The sequence below is a fragment of the Balaenoptera borealis genome (assembly GCF_965194805.1).
Source record: "Balaenoptera borealis genome assembly, chromosome: 12".
NCBI lineage: Eukaryota > Metazoa > Chordata > Mammalia > Artiodactyla > Balaenopteridae > Balaenoptera > Balaenoptera borealis.
Genome location: NC_138869.1, coordinates 39,817,745 through 39,834,244, shown reverse-complemented (window position 1 = coordinate 39,834,244; position 16,500 = coordinate 39,817,745). Strand labels below are relative to the sequence as shown.

The 16,500-nt window shown below is 49.0% G+C and overlaps 1 protein-coding gene across 16 annotated transcripts in view; it reads right to left on the bottom strand.

The window, feature by feature from the left end:
- Positions 1-234: 234 nt before the first annotated feature.
- RFT1 (RFT1 glycolipid translocator homolog) overlaps positions 235-16,500 on the bottom strand; it is a 49,311-nt gene continuing 33,045 nt past the window's right edge. For 2 of the 16 annotated variants that reach the window (XM_082348210.1, XM_082348211.1), the window contains 2 exons: positions 12,905-13,154; positions 10,770-12,576 (listed from right to left, as the gene is read on the bottom strand). In XM_082348210.1, coding sequence (XP_082204336.1) covers positions 12,409-12,576; positions 12,905-13,154 — 418 coding nt within the window. In that variant the 3' untranslated portion in view covers positions 10,770-12,408. Of the gene's footprint in view, positions 3,389-4,937; positions 5,303-5,375; positions 5,525-9,997; positions 10,242-10,769; positions 12,577-12,904; positions 13,155-15,470; positions 15,553-16,500 lie in introns of those variants that run through there. The other 14 variants (XR_014232815.1, XR_014232816.1, XR_014232813.1 and 11 more) reach the window with 14 other exon arrangements.

Below are 16,500 nucleotides of genomic sequence, written 5' to 3'. Positions count from 1 at the left end.
CAGCATCCTCTGGTGAGGGGGTGGCGGCTCTTGACTGTAACTGCATCTCCTGGGCTAGGCCCGCATCTCTGCCCCCATCTTACTACTGCTATGATGTTGGGCAAAGTTCCTTAACTTCTCTGAGCCTTTTCCCTCTGGGGAAGGGAGGGGCCCACAGATGGGACCGTGAGAGTGGAGGAGGGGGGGTGAGGGGCTCCCCGAGCAAAGTCTCCAGGGAAAACACAGACTCCGTGATACTTGCTGAGGTTAGTCATGTTGCCAAGAGCTTTATAGTGTTTGCTCAGCGTTTTATAATTTTGTAGGGGACAGCATAAAGTATTTTTAAAAAAGCAAATGAAATAACGAGACCATTAATAGCCTGAGGATTGTAGTAGAAAGGAAATAGGATACTACTTGGTTTAGCAGAGAACAATGTTTCTATAGTTTTAACCATGTGAACATGAATATCAATTTACCCCAAATCATAACACTGGGAGGATGGGAAGGTAAGTGTGCAGGGAGGTGGCCATCAGAGCTCATTTTTCCATACGAGGAGGTCAATATTCTAAAGTGGAAACAATCAAGAAATAGCATTACATGCAGATTACTTAGAAATATGAAGGGAAATAGAAGAAGGAATGACGAAAAGAACTAAAACAATGGCCCAAGGAGAAGGAAGCTTGGAGGGGAGCAGAACCTGCCCTTTGGGGGTTATCTTTTAAAACGATGTACATGTGTTTTTTTGATCAAAAGAAAAACTGAAAATAAAAATAGGTAGAGTTTAGATAGAAAGCAGGCTGAGGCTGGAGAGGTAGAGTAACTCGTCCAGGGTGGCAGAGTTGGGAGACAGCCTAGCAGGGATCCACACTCAGCTCTGAGAGCTTGGAGTGACCTTGTCAAGACCATGGACTCCACCTATGGGCCGGTGGCTCACCAAGCGCCCAGAAAGGCTGCACAAATAAGGCCTCGAGCCTAACCGGCTGCACCCTATGCCTCTGGGCAGGGAAACAAGGCCCAAAGCCACTTCCCTGAGGAGATCACGTCACCCCGAGGGAGGAGCAGGAGCAGAGGGTGGTTTCACTTCCTTTCTGTTTACTGGTAGCTTTAGTTCCCAAGTTCCCCATCCAGCCAGGCTAATTAGTTAGATTCTCCAGGGGGAGGCCTGGGGTATCAGTGACTTTCCTGACACCTTGGGAAGCAGTTCCCTGTGCCAGACACACTCCACCTGCAGCCAAGGAGGCAGTGGAGCCTGGAGGGTCGGATCCTCGTTGCTGGCTTGTGCTCACCAGAGGCACCAAGGTCCACTGCTCCTCCAGGAGTGTCCCGGCTTCTGCAGTGGGAAAGACAGTCGGCTGAATGACCCAGTGACAGGCTGCCATGATCTCACAGTTACCGCTGAGCATGGCCTGGGTGCCTGGCATTGTGCAAAGCCTCTTTCGTGTGAAAGGAGGGGTATGGCCCACTGGCTAGCAGGTCCTGGGTCTGGGCTCCAGGCTGGCTGGTCATTAACACAGTGTGACCTGGAGAGGCTTCCTTCCATCCCGGGGCTTCCTCTGGGGTGAGGCTGGGGCCGAGAGGCAGGGCCCTGCTCTGATACAGCAAGAGCGCTCTCAGGCTCCATCAGTGGGCAAAATGCAGAAGAGGTCTCTGTGTCAAGATATTCTCTACCACGTGGTTTACAATTGTAGGGAAAACTGGGGACAACTTAACTGGTACACCGTGTAGTAAAAAAGAACAATGTAGAGGGCAGTGTATACATGGCAAGATGTGTGCACCACATGCAAAGTAAAAAGAGGCCATGGACGGGATGGGGCGTTTCTAACCGTCTACAGGGCACTTGGCTGCCCAGGATACTTCATAATTTACAACTTATAAGTTAAAATAAGAAATACCTAAAATACATAATGCTGTTAGAGATAAGATCATTTGCTACCAGGAAGAACAACACCCGGAGATATTTTAGACTCTGTGACGATTTCTGCTCTGGTCTAGCTCCCCTGTCTGAACGCAGGCCCAGGCTCCAGCCTCGGAGCACACAGGCCCACCTGCTTTCCCACTCTCCACTCAGCCCCAAATAGTGCTGCATGGTGACTTTTTCTTGGCCCCCACGATGGTCCTAGAGCAACAGTGAGTAGGGATCAGAACCTTTTGTAGATGGAGAAGAGGATCTTACGAACAGACAGCGGCAGGCCTGGAATTAGAGTGTGATTTTCAGGCTCCCTGGCTCTGTTGATTATCTGTATCAACAGCCGGTCCCTGGAGCTAAAACATCATCTCCCAAGCTGCAAAGACAACCAGAAACCTTGCAGAGTCAGGGGAGTGGCCCACAGAAGCTGATGGGAGTGGGGAGGCCTGGAGCACCGGGCTCTGTGGCACACCCAGGTCACAGCTCCTTTTGAAGAGGAGCAAGAGGAAGGCCTGATGGACCCCCACTTCTCAGATATGACCCAGACACCAAAGGTCAACAGCCTTACTCCTTCCCCAAGGAGCGGTGCCAGACCCAGACATGTCTGGTATCTCCCTGCTCTCCTTGAGTCCTAACTGTGGGCAGAACACACTTCCTTTCTTAGGAAAATCCCACCTTAATAGTAGCACTCAAGACAGAACCCTCTGGGCACCCTAGGTTCTGGCCTTTCTCTTCCTCTCAGCTGCTTCTGGAAGGGGAAAGCTGGTTGGTCTGAACCTGGCATCCTTTATCCCAGTCCAGAGAAGGAAAAACAACAAATGAAATAGAAGTTTATAGAGGTTAAGTCTGAGAGGCTGATGGCAGAGGCAATGGTTGTTTTTTGTTGTCTTTTTTAGGGTGAGGAGGAAGAACTCAACAAGTTTCAGATCAGCTTTGATGAGTGGGTTCAAGGTGAGGACACTGGCAAACTGGAGATCGAGGCTGGCGGCGGGGGTAGTTTTGGGAGTGTCCTCACAGCCACCATGGCCCAGGCCTAAAGCTGAGGTCAGGGGAGCCAGTGCCCATGGCCGCCCACCCACATGGCAGGACCATCGCAGACCCTTCCATTTTCTTCAGAAGCTGCTGACAGCAGCTGGCCCTCCTTGGACAAAGCCACATTCTCTTCTATCACCTGGGGTCTTTCTTCTTTCTGCTTTAATCTAAGGCTACAGGGAAATTTAAACTACCAGTTGAGGTAATTTCTGAAATTGCTGAAAATCATTTAACAAGCTTTGGAAGCATCCCCTCTTGCTCTGGGGGGCCACTCAGGCTGAGCCTGAAAGAGGTCATTTGCTGGCTCTCCCTGGAAGCTGTGGCTTTGCTTCCCCAGGCTTGCCTACCTGAGTTGGCCAAGAGTCAGAAGGCCTCGGGCAGTCTCCGTTACCCATGTCGTCACCTTCTAAGCTCCTCCGGGCAAGCTGGGCTGAGAAGGATCTTTCGTTTCCTCTTCACCTGCAGCACTGCCTCCAAGAAAAGGGGAAAGAAATGTTGCCACTGAAGGGAAAAAGACTCAACCACATGCATGTCTGTGGACTGGGTTTAGGTGGGAAGGAGGGAGCAGGTAGGTGTGAAACAAATGTTCCCAGGGGCCACAGTTCCTCTCTGTTCAGCAGATTTATAATTCCACTCACAGAGCAAACGGGCTGGTGCAGGGCACCCCCTGCTCAGTGCCCCTCCATCCTCTCATGGAATCCTTGCCACATCCTATGAGGCAAGTGCTCTAATGCCCAGTTTTAGATGCGTAAACTGAGGCTCAAAGAGATTAACTACCTTGCTCAAGGTTGAAGTGGGGATGGGTCTGCCTCCAAGACCCTCTCTGGAACCCACACACAACCTGCCTTCCTCATTCTCAAGGGAGAATGAAAATAGGGCTGTTGGAAGAAAGGGAAAGGAGCGTGATGGGATCAAGGGCATGAGTAACTGAACCTGACGGGGGCGAGGGCCCAGGGGGCGGAGAGGTGAGAGGTTGGAGACTGGATAGCAGGTGGTGCTGGGCTCCCGAGGGCACCCAAAGAACCAGACCAGGCAGAAGCAGGGGAAAAGGGATGGGTCCTGTGTTTACTAATGCCACATGTTTGGGGTTTAGTGCCTTCTGGGGGTGACAGGGCTAAAGAAAAGTGGTTAAATCACCAGTATTTGTAATGTCCTCACTTCTCGCTCCTTTGCTGGCCCAGCCGTAAACAGGCCTTGAGTGGGTTAATAGGAGCGAGGGTGGGGAGAACAGAGCTTGGGCTGGGGAGGGGGTGGGGTGGACAGCATCAGGAGAGGACTGGCCGAGGGTGAGGAGCAGAAGAGAAAGCGGGCAGGGAGGTGCACACACAGGACATGTAGGGAGTCTTGCTATGGGTTGTTTTCTCCAAGGCTTTCAGAGCTGCATTTGCCTGTCCTACCTCTGTTCTCCTTCCATCCTCTCTGGGCTATGCAGGGGTGGGCTACTGACAGATGAGGAAACTGAGGCACAGAGAGGCAACATCTCCTGCCTATGATTACAAAGTGATGGAGTGGCCAAAGTTAGCTACCTTCCCACTCCTTGGTGGTGTCACCTGGGGTCAAGGCCACCAACAGACAGGGGACCATGGGGTACAGACAACTTTTTCTTTGTAACGCAACATAATTTTTGGCCAGATTTGTTTCTCCCAAATACTTCTTATGCGTGCTAATGCCTGTGCAAAACAATTACCTTAAATTCTTTAAGATGAGATAAAGACTGAGGTGGGAGAGGAATTGTGGGAGAAAAAGTCATGGAAGGTCAGCGAGGAGGTTTAAAACATTCAAAATCGTGGATTTCAAAAAACGTGGGGTTTTTTGTTTTTGTTTTTAACAGAAAGAACCTTTTTTTCAAGCAAATTCTTAGACTAACCCCTAATTTTCAAAACAGATAAAAAGGGTGCTGCTCCAGTTGGAGTAGGAGCTGGATGGCCTGTCCATCTCCTCAGGCTCAATGTTATCACTACAGCTCAAATCCAGCCCTTGTTAACCTGAGGGAGGAACGGAGCCCAAAGGTAGATGGTACGTGGCACGTGCTCAGTGCGCCACAGGTGGTAGAGCGAGGGAGGCTTGTTCAAGGTCACCCACTGAGTTAGAAAAGGGCAGCCAGGCTGGAGTATAACCATGTATGTGACACCATGGGCCGCTCAGAAAGCAAAACTCTGTTTGTGTACTTCAGAAGGCAGACATGGACGCAAGCGGACTTCCCTGGTGGTGGTGCACATGGAAGGAACGCCGCGGGCAGGACACCTCTGGGGTCTTCCCCCAGAGCCTGGCTCTCAGCCATGTGTTTGTAGGGTTGCTGCAGGGAGAGCTGAAAAGAGGCAAGGATGAGTGGCCAGTGTGCTTGGGCATCTTGCCATCAGCCCCGTATGATGTCACTCCCGCTTACTAAAGAAAAAAGAAAAAAAATGCAAGTAGCTCTATCCTTTCTATTGCCCCCCAGAGCTGGACATCTGCACACCTGCAAGAACATCGTCTTGTCATTGGAGAGATGCCACTTAGGGATTTCACAAGCCACATGAGGAAGAAAGGAATCTTCAGCTCTAGCTCAAGAACATAAAAATGTGCTGTGCTAATCTGGTTTGTTCATAAAATTGTTGTGTTAATGCCCTGGGGGAAACAAAAAGGAAAGATATTTTAGCAACATTCCCTAGTTTGGTTGGGATTACATGTGGGGGAAAACATTGCCGTTTCCCTCATGGGTAAGGGTTTTGGTTCTCCTGGGTCCTCATGGTTCTCCCTGCCTGGCTGTGCCAGTCCCTGATGAGGGCTGGACGAGAGTGTGCCCCGAGCCCAGGGGAAGCTGGGGCTAGTCAACGCTGGGGTTCACAACACACACCTCCCGAAAGGACCGAGGCTCCTGTGTCACCCGGAGTTGTCTCATAACTCTCCTTCTGAAAGATGCCCTCTGGTCCCCCTGATGCCACGCTCCCTGGTGTCAACTTTTGTGATTTTCAAAAAGCAGTGCAGAGAAGCGAGTGAAGAGCCACAGTGAGTCAGGCTTTCATTTCAGACTCCCCTTCCCTCCCGCCCGACACAGCTGCGTGGAAGCCGCACACTATTAGTTCCACATAATTGAAAAGTGTGTCAGGATCTCTCAGACACGAACCCGAAACATGCTGCTCAGTTGTCACCTCCAATGTGACTAATGCAGTCGTGTCTTAATTAGTCACTGTTTACTGCGCTGACAGCATCAGAGCCCCGTTCCAAGGCCCCAGTTTGTGATGCGGATGAGATTAAAGGACTGAGAGTTGCCAGGTTTTCAGGTCCCCTTCCCACTGAGCACTCTGAACCCAGGTGGCCTCTGCCAAGTGCATTGGTCAGACCAGGGCAACACTGTGACAGTAGAGCCAACAGGGACACATTTTTGGATGGAGGGAGGTAATGAGACAAGTAAATGGTAGACTAGAACATTCCCTCACAAGTTGGGTGTTACATCACAGGCCCTTGGGCAGCTCCTTTGAGGCTGAAGGGGCAACTCCGGATGAACCATGCCACCCTGCCCAGCCCCTACCCAGTGAGAGCTGATTGAACTGGGCACTCAGCTGCCCCGAGGGTGGCCCATCCACTGGCTCCCTTATGACCCATGGCCCACAGTAGCTAACCTGGGCCAGTTCCATTTCTCCTCAGGGGCTTTGCGTACAGAACAGAGCTTAAACCCGAGAGGAGAGACTGCAGGCAGGAGATAAAAGGTGGTGAAAGAGACTGTCTCGGGACTTCCCTGGTGGCGCAGTGGTTAAGACTCCATGCTCCCAATGCAGGGGGCCCGGGTTCGATCCCTGGTCAGGGAACTAGATCCCACATGCATGCCGCAACTAAAAGTTCACATGCCACAACTAAGGAGCCCACCTGCTGCAACTAAGGAGCCAGCGAGCCGCAACTAAGGAGCCTGTGAGCCGCAACTAAGACCCAGTGCAACCAAATAAATAAATAAATATTAAAAAAAGAAAGAAAGAGACTGTCTCATCATTGGAAGAACGTGGACCCCTACCCGAGAGCAGCACCTATTTCTGGGAACTCCTCCTCTCATTGCCCACCAGCCTGACTGCCCACCATCTGGGCCCCAGGACAGGTGGGTATCACCCCAGTGTGAAGCCAGGAGGAGCACAGAAACCAGGAGCTGCCCCAGCACCCAGCACCTGCTAGCCTCATGGTGAGGCAGCCATCCAGGCACCCCCTCTCCTCCTTCTCAAGCCCCCTGGGGCCCTTTGTTTATTCAGCCTCATAGGCGCAGAATCCAGGGCCCTTCAACTCCTCAGGAACCTACAGAAATGACTGAGATGGAAAAAAACTTACTGGATCCAAACACAAAGCTTCAAAGCTGATGTTCAAATGTCTACAGAACATATCACCAGGAGAGTTAGCCAACCACAACTCCTGCATACTTACATATCTGTTATGCTCAATGTGGGACAGGGTGTACTGTAACAGGTTTGACAAGCCATGGGGAGGGGTCTCCATGAGCGTGCTGCAGACTTGACAGGGTTCTGGGTGCACCTACTCTGGTGAGGACCCCGTTCGTGAAGGGAAAGACTTAACTCCCTACAGCTCACCTCTAGCACTTTCCCTCTAAGCCATACTACCCCAGAAGGATGGAGAAGCTGACAGGCCAAGAGTTGACTGCACTTTGGGACAGGGGCACCTAGCAACTTCGGCTAATTAATCTGGAGGATAATTAAGAAGTATTTATAAGACTTCCTTCATTAGGCCCCTAAAGGAGGCTGAACTACATTAGGAGCCCATTTTCCCTATTTCACTCTGATACACCCAGATGGTTCTGGTTAAGAAGGAATGACACTAAGTAGGGGGAATGATTGTGCCACAGTAATTGGGGTCGGACTGATGATGCAAATCAATGAGTCTTCCTTTCCCCCCAAACTCTTCAAATAAAACACCTTTCTTGCTACCCTTGAAAGTTAATTAGGGACTTCCCCAGTGGCCCAGTGGTTAAGACTCTGCACTTCCACTGCAGGGGGCGTGGGTTTCATCCCTGGTCGGGGAACTATGATCCCACATGCCACACAGCGTGGCCAAAAATAAATAAATAAAATAAAGTAAAATAAAATAGAATTAAAAAAAAAATCTTAAAAAAAAGAAATTTGGGCTTCCCTGGTGGTACACTGGTTAAGAATCAGCCTGCCAATGCAGGGGACACGGGTTCGAGCCCTGGCCTGGGAAGATCCCACATGCCACAGAGCAACAAAGCCCATGCGCCACAACTACTGAGCCCGCGCTCTAGAGCCGCGAGCCACAACTACTGAGCCCGCGCACCACAACTACTGAAACCCTCGCGCCTAGAGCCCGCGTTCCACAACAAGAGAAGCCACCGCAACGAGAAGCCTGTGCACCGCCACGAAGAGTAGCCCCCACTCGCCTCAACTAGAGAAAGCCCGCGCGCAACAACGAAGACCCAACGCAGCCAAAAATAAATAAAAATAAAAAACCCTGTTTAAAAAAAGAAAGTTAATTAACAAATATCAATAAAATATTTACAACATTAAGGACATTCACTCAGGTAAACAGCAGTAAAACAAATCACTTTCCACCTGCATGTGACTGGCTCAGAAGTCTCATTTCCAAATAAAATACACGAGTCAAGCACCCGAATGAGGAAGATATAAAGGTGAAGGGGTACCCTGGACTCCCTAAAACCCACAGGCCTAAAATCACACACTTGTCCTCCCTGCCCTGATATTAGTTCTGACCTGCCAAAAATGGCTGCATATTTTAAAAACATGACCAAGACAAGGACAGGCCAGACAGAGAAGATAGGAAAGAGAAAATGCTATCAACAATGGGAAGCACTACTTTGGGTGGAAGGGAAAGGCAGTGAATAAACTGCCAGGCCTGTCAGTCTGGGACACAGAAAGCTCCATCGCAGGGGCCAGGAATCCAGCCCCTCTTTCAAAGTCAGAATCATGGTCCAGTAACGTCAACGTAGGGAGAAGCGTTCTGATGAGGAATAAAAATGATTCACATACTCAAGGTACTTGCCCACTTTCCTTTTGAAATTTAAGAGTTTTTGTTTCTTTTTTGGAAGCAGAAGTAGTATGAAACATCTTCACAGAGATGTGAAGAAAATAATTTATTCATTTTAAAATGGGGAAATTGACATGAAACTAGCAATATGAATACATGGTTTTAAAAAAAGACAGGAGGGAGGAGGTGCCCTGGTGAATCAGGTGGTAAGTGGCAGGGAGTGGGGCAGAGTATACAGCATCTCCTGAGCCAGAAGTCACAGCTGAGGAAGCATTAAGTAGCACAGCAGCATCCCCTCACGGAGGGACCTGACAGGCCAAACCTGAAGACACCAACACACATGTGGCCAGAGCAGCACAGAAAGAAGAAATGCTGTTATCCTCACCAACAAAAGCTTCTGTGTTTCATAAATGGATGTGCTTTAGAGACTTGTTTCCATGGAGAAGTAGCCTCACTATATTTTGAGTGGCACTTAAAGCCTCAAGTGTGATTCCCCCCGCAAAACCCTTCTTGGGTAACGTGGGGCAGCTCAGCACCCATGTATGCAAGCACCCTGAGGCACAGGTGTGGCTCTAGGGGAACAGGGGGAAAGCCCCAGAGCGAGTGGTCGGGCCCAGCTGTGCTCCAGGGAGCAGCGGGGACAGAGGCAGAGGCCATGGGCTGCAAAGGGCCTGCTGCCCAAGTGCTGGAGCCCGGGAAGCAGGCGTTAGTAATGGGACAACACCCACTTCCCAAAACCCTGGGCCACGGGGACTCCTCTTTCTATAAACAGGGAAGCAGGCCACAGGAAGCAGTCCCCGGTGGCCGTCCCAGCTGGCCATCTCTCAAGAGGCGCTGGCCCTGACTGTGGCAGCCCCATGCTGATAGCAGAGCCTGGCCGCATGGGGACAAGATGAGCATGAGCCCTTGCTGTCAGACACAGAGACTCTCCAAGCTGGAGAACAGAGTGGGAGCCATGGTGTTCCTGCTCCCGAGGAGGTGGGGTGTTAGCATTGCTGCTCAGGCAATGGCAGCTGTCTTCCTAGAGCTGGGAATGGACACTGCGAACACGAGCACGACTGGTCCTGGGCACTGACGCTGGTGAGGATAATGGGGTGTGCCAACCTCAGTTTGCCGAAAAAGCTGGTCCCAAAGTCCTGCCCCAGAGACGCAGAGGCCAAAGGTCTGGAATGGATCCTGGAAACCTACATTTATAACTTGCAATCCAGGTGATTCTGAGGCAGGTAGTGCGAGGACCACACTTTGAGTCTGGGGTCAAGTGGGCAGGGGTTGGGTGACAGGGTTCTAGGGGAGAGAAGGGTGGTCAACGGCAGCAGAGAAGGAACTTGTGAGGGCTGGAGGCCCATTTCTGTGCATTCAAAAGACAAAAAAAAGTACTTGGGGGGCCTTTCCTGGTGGCGCAGTGGTTAAGAATTCGCCTGCCAATGCAGGGGACATGGGTTCGAGCCCTGGTCTGGGAAGATCCCACATGCCGCGGAGCAACTAAGCCTGTGTGCCACAACTACTGAGCCTGTGCTCTAGGGCCTGGGTGCCACAACTACTAAGCTCACGTGCCACAGCTACTGAAGCCCGTGTGCCTAGAGCCTGTGCTCCGCAACAAGAGAAGCCACCGCAATGAGAAGCCTGCACACCGCAACGAAGAGTAGCTCCCGCTCACCACAACTAGAGAAAGCCTGTGCGCAGCAACAAAGACCCAAAGCAGCCAAAATAAATAAATAAATAAATAAATAAATAAATAAATAAATAAAATTTATTAAAAAAAAAAAGAGAGAAGCTACCACAATGAGAAGCCCGAGCACCGCAACAAAGAGTAGCCCCCGCTTGCTGCAACTAGAGAAAGTCCACGTGCAGCAACAAAGACCCAACTCAGCCAAAAATAAATAAATAAATAAATTTATTTAAAAAAAAAAAAGTACTTGGGGGCGGGGGGCTGCCTTCTGTGTGTGCCACATACCCTACCCCACGGGGCAATCAGTTCTTCTGAGGTAGGCTGACCCTGCCTTACAAAACATGACCAAGCCCATGATTCTGGAGGGCCTCTGATTGTTCAGTGACACCTTGCATTTAGCTACTTTCCCTGCAATTAACACGAAGCATTCTCTCCTTGAATAGATAAAAAGGTGTCCAGGTGACTGGGTCCTAGTCTTGGTCCACTGGTGGGTCTTAATCCTTGGCCTCTTGGCTTTGGCTCTGGGCCAGTGGATTTAAATGTGTGCATTTCAGCCAAACTGCCATCTGATACAAGCTTCCCTGCTCTCTGGGTGTAAACATAGAAAGTTTGGGGACGTCGGGGCTAGATGATTACTAGCTATTACCACCCAAGATATAGTCTGTGCATGTAGCTCCAAAGGTCAATCACATCTAATTAATTAATACATTAATTACATCAGTTAATATAGTAATACATTAATGAAAGAAGAAGAATGCTTTGCTGCCTGAGAACAGCACCTGCTGGGTGCAGGGCAGGGAGGCAAGCCTGGGCTCACACTGTAGCCTGAAGGACCAGATCCACAGGCCTGCCAGCCTTGTCCTGGGGCTGGAATTCCGGTGTACTGACCAGCGCTGGAAGTAACAGGTCAGCGGGGGAAGGGTGTGATTCAGTGACACATGCCATATAGAATTTACCCTATTTCATTCTGATGGGAAAAAAGACACCTCTATTCAACTTTAGTTGTCATCTGTGCAATCTCCTCATGAGAAGTTACAGCCAACTGCAAAGCGGTGTTCCCTTCAGAGTAGATCACGAAGGATCACAGTGTCCTTCAAAGCCCTCCTCTCTCAAGTGGCCAGGCCAGAGGTCGTGAGCCGGCTTTCCCCTGCTGTGGGAAGACATGTGCTGGCCTGGGGGTGGGGGTGGGAGTGGGGGACAGCCATGAAGGGGAGAGACGTGACTCTGCCTGGCTAACTGTGGGAAATGTGATCTGAAAGACTGTGTCTTCATTTCTTGGATTTCTCATTGAGCAACATTTCTCCTTTGCTAAACAACCAGGCCACAGTGTTGACATGGGGAAAGCTACAACTCCAGGGCCAACTTGTTCTTGTTTGGTGCACAACATCACATAACATCAAGTCTCCTTCCAGCTTTTATGGAATATGTTAAATATTCCCGTGGAGGGTAAAGTGGCTACATCTCTCCTTCTGGGCCAGAAGATTATTAACTATTATCATCCAAGATAGAGTTTGTTGGAACATGTAGTTCTGAAGGTCAATCTCAACCAAAAAGAATTAACACATTATTCAAAAAGAAAAATGCTGATTACAACAAAATGGTGAAAAAAATAATTGTATCTATTTTAAAAGCTTTTTGGTCTTCCCTTAAAAATGGAACTCCTCCTTGCTGTCTGAAACCTCAAATGGACAGTAAGTGTTTGGTCTGGTGGTTCGCTCTGATGACTCACCTGTGTGTTGGTCTCGCTCCACTACAGACCCCTAACTGGGCTCTTCTGCATAGAAAACATGTTCCACCCACAAAACTGCCCCACAGCTGGTCCAGGTGCCACAAGGCTTCCGCGAGGTCACGTTGTTTTGTCAGTGAGTCTCGACACACCTAACTGAGTCCTAAGAAAGTGGATCAGCTTGGTCTCCGTGAGGAACGCTGTCCCAAGAGTCGCTCCCAAACAGAGGGCCCCCACAGCGACGTGCAACAGCATGGCTGGCCAGCCCCGCTCACAGCAGAGGAACACCTGCAGAAAGAAACCACTGTCACTGCCCTGGGCCCCCAGCCGTACCTCCTTTCTCTGGGGCAAGCCAGGGGGAGTGGAGGCCCTACCGCTCCAGCTTCCAGTCAGGTAAAGGCATGACAGCTATGTACTAGGGCCTACTCTGTTCCCACGGGTACCACTGATCAGTCATTTCTATCATAAGATGCTGTCCCAGAAGCTTAGGGGAACGGGTAAGAGGAAGCAAGTACTCGTCCAGCTGGGTCAGGCAGAGCAGGAACGGGATGCCTGGAATGAGGGACAGTGGACATGCTGCAAAATCATGTGGCGTGAAGGCTGCGGGGCGCCTCACCTCGGAAACAGCAGTGATGCCACCACTGAGGGCAAATGCCCCGAGGAGGACTGGCGACAGGAGCAGGCCGGCCAGGGGCTTGTGGGGGCTCTTCCGGTAGTAGTGGTGGATGAAGCAAAGGCTGTGTGTGATCCGAATGCCCATGTTGAAGCAGTTGGCCAAGATGAAGCCCACGCTGCCACACCAATGGGTCAGGAGATAGGCTAACAGCAGGAACGAAGATGAGAGGGCCAGCATTGTGAAATTGTACCTGGGAAGAGGGAGGCAAGCAATGAAGGGCAGTGGGTACCTGGTCCCAAGACAGGGCTGCTGCAAAGAAAGTGGCTGTGAACATGAATTCACAGAAAGCACCTTCAAGTTCCCGTGATCCAGCTGATTTTCACAACATCGAATGCTAAGTGGACAACATGGAAATGTCACTGTCCCTTTCACCCCTGAATAGAAGAGTAGGAAAATGAACAACTCAACATATTTATGGTGTTTAAGGATAATAACTGGTTAGTTTAAGTGACACTGTGATCAGAACACATAAAAATCCTTTTCAGCCTGTCTTTAACGTGAGACACAACAATATGACACGGGTAACAATTACATGTGAATAGGCACTCTGACAGGTACTGTGAGGGGTGCTGGGGATGCACTGGTGGATGAACACATGGCCCTTTCCCTGTGGAGCTTGGATCCGTTTTACGGACGAGGAAACCAGGCAGAGAGAGGCTAAGTAATTTGCCTAAGGAATGAGCCGACACCCCAACCTGACCCCTGGCCCCTAAACTTTAGCACCTCACACCGTCTCCCTTGCAAAATGCAGAAGCCCCATAACCTTGGCCAGTGGATCTCACTCAAAGCAAGTGACCAGCTTCCATAATGAAATGGAAAGAGGGAGCAAGGCCTGGACCACCTTCAGGGTTTCCCAGACTCTTATACATCCCTCCTCTGCTCTCTACATCTCCAGAGCTCTGTGGGTTCTATGACTGGAGGGGTTATACTGCTCCTTTCACTTCTATGATTCCAGAGCAGCACGTCACTTAGTTATCTTCAGTTTTCAGTTCTCAACTGAGTCTCAGCAGAGATAAAATAGCTGCCACAGTCTTCCAAAAGGCTTGTGGTACATCCATGAACAAAATTCTCCAGCATCTCGTTTCTGCCTAGCACACGGCAGGCATTCTAAGTGTATAGTTGTTAAGGGAACCAAACTCCTTAGATCCCCAAGCTGTGTCAGCTGGGTTAGGAAACCTCAGAGGCCACCACTCAGGTTCCATACAGGAGGGAGGGGTGGTAAGAAAGCCACTGTGGCCTCCAAATGCCCAGGTTCTGGTCCTTGGGCTGACCAAGCCCAAGGTGCTATGGGAGATATAATTCATCAGAGAGGATAGCAAGAACACACATCCGTGCACGCGCACACACAAACACACACACACACACACACACACACACACACACACACACACACACACACACACACACACACACACTGTACTCCAACAGGGGAGGTATGCTTTCATCCAGAATTTCAGAGAGGGAATTCATTTGCTTCTTAGTTGAGAGAGTTTCTTTTAATGAGTAATGGAACTACGAGAGCCCACATCTTCAAAGGGGAAGTTTCTTCACTAACTGCTAATCAATGATCAGAATGGCCAACTTTATAACAGGCCACTGAGGCTGGGCCAGTACCCTGACCTCTTTTCCAAAAAGAAGCAGAGATGTGTAATCTGTTCAGTTTTTTTTTCCAGAAATGATCTCAGAAAGGTTTATTAAGACCAATGCTTGGAGTTTAGGCCACAGGTTCACAAACTTTCAAAGTCATCCTCACCCAGCCCCAAGTAGAATGGAAACAATGAATGAAACCGGTAGGCAATTCATGCTAATTCAAGCAGGGACAAGTTCCATGGTGTGGCTTCTTTAACGTAGCCATTCGGGAGGTGCTGATGATGACGGAGTCCACTGTTTTTCACTAGAAGAGGGCTCTGCAGCTACTGAACTTTCCAGAACTCATAAATCTACAGCCTTAAAGACATTATCCACTTCAGGAAAAAAATGAGAATTTTAAAGATAAAATTAAAATGCCACTTTTTAAATCAATGGAAAATTAGTCAGTGACAATGACTATTTTCTAAGGCTTGGTTAACATAGACAGGAAGTTATTTAATTAGGCTTATCAAAAGATAGATGACTGCAGCAGCAACTGAAGCATCCCCCAGTGGGTGCTGGTTGAAAACATCAAGGCACAGCCATACGTTGTAGCCTTGGCAACCATGCAAAGGATGGTGCCAGTCTTGTGTGCACTCGTCCTTCATTCAACAGTTACGGAGTCCCACTCCACATTGGGCACTCAAGGGCCAACAAGTCAGAAAAAGGAGCTGTCAGTCTTGGGCCTCTGCATCACTGTCCCCTCTGCCTGGAAGGTTCGGCCCCATCTTTGCATAGCAGACTCTTCTTGGTCATCCAGGCCTCAGCCTAAATGCCACCTCCTTGGAGGGGCCCCCCAATCTAAAAAGGCCTCCACTCTCACTACATAACCCTGTTTTAGTTCTCTGCAAAGCACAATATTTTCTTGCTTATTTACTTGTTTGCTACCTGCCTTCCCCACTGTCAGCTCCAGGAGAGCAGGCATCTCTTCTCTTTTGTTCATTGCTGAATTCCTGGAGCTTAAAGAAATGCCTGTTAGAGAGTAGATGCTCAAAAAGTATTTGTCAGATGAACAAAAGAAAATGAGATATCCTTAACAAAACACAACAAAAATCCTTCAGTGGAGCATAATGTAAAAGCCATCAATTTTATGCTATATTTATTATGAGGTTATTAACAAAAAAGCAACCTGCAGTTCAATGGACATTCTAATATTTCACATCCAACCAAATCCCCTATTTTTATTTAGAAAAACACTGATTAACCTGTAGGTAGTTAACTAAAAGCCATGATTTCATCAGTATATATTTTTCAATTCAGAATCTGAAATGTACAAGGTAAATCAATCATAACATTTAACTAAGCTGCTCAATTCTACTATAAAAATTCTTACTACCGTTTTATGTCTGGCTAAATTCATAGAGAGGGAAAAAATGCTGGGGTCTGTGATGAGCCCAGGTGCTCCCTGTGTTCAGACAGGACTGAGGGTTGGGGCCAGGGGCCCAGACAGAAGGGGGGTTGCTATGTTTAATACAAACATGGAGACCATGCTTAAAGGAACACACATTTTACTCTTGGGGGAAGTGAGTTACTTCAGATGAGAACAAGGCCCTGTCTTTTCTCTTTGTTGACTACTAATACCATGAAAACAATTTTCCAGATTTTAATATACTGTCCTGATCCCATTACTACAAATAACTTAAAAAGTTGCTTTCTTTGGGTCAATGCAATGTAAGAGAAACCAAAGCAACCGGCCACTGTCTATATTCCCCCATGATTTGTTGCAAGATATGTATTCTTAATGTTTTAATCAGGCTTAGTGTTGATTCTCCCCCTCAACACTAATGCTGAAATTGTTATAACAAAATTCCCTTCAAAGAGATAGATTCTCAGTCCAGAACTCTTTCCATTACACCTCAGTGCCTTATTTAGTATGTTTTAAATTATATTTTTAAATTATTTCATGT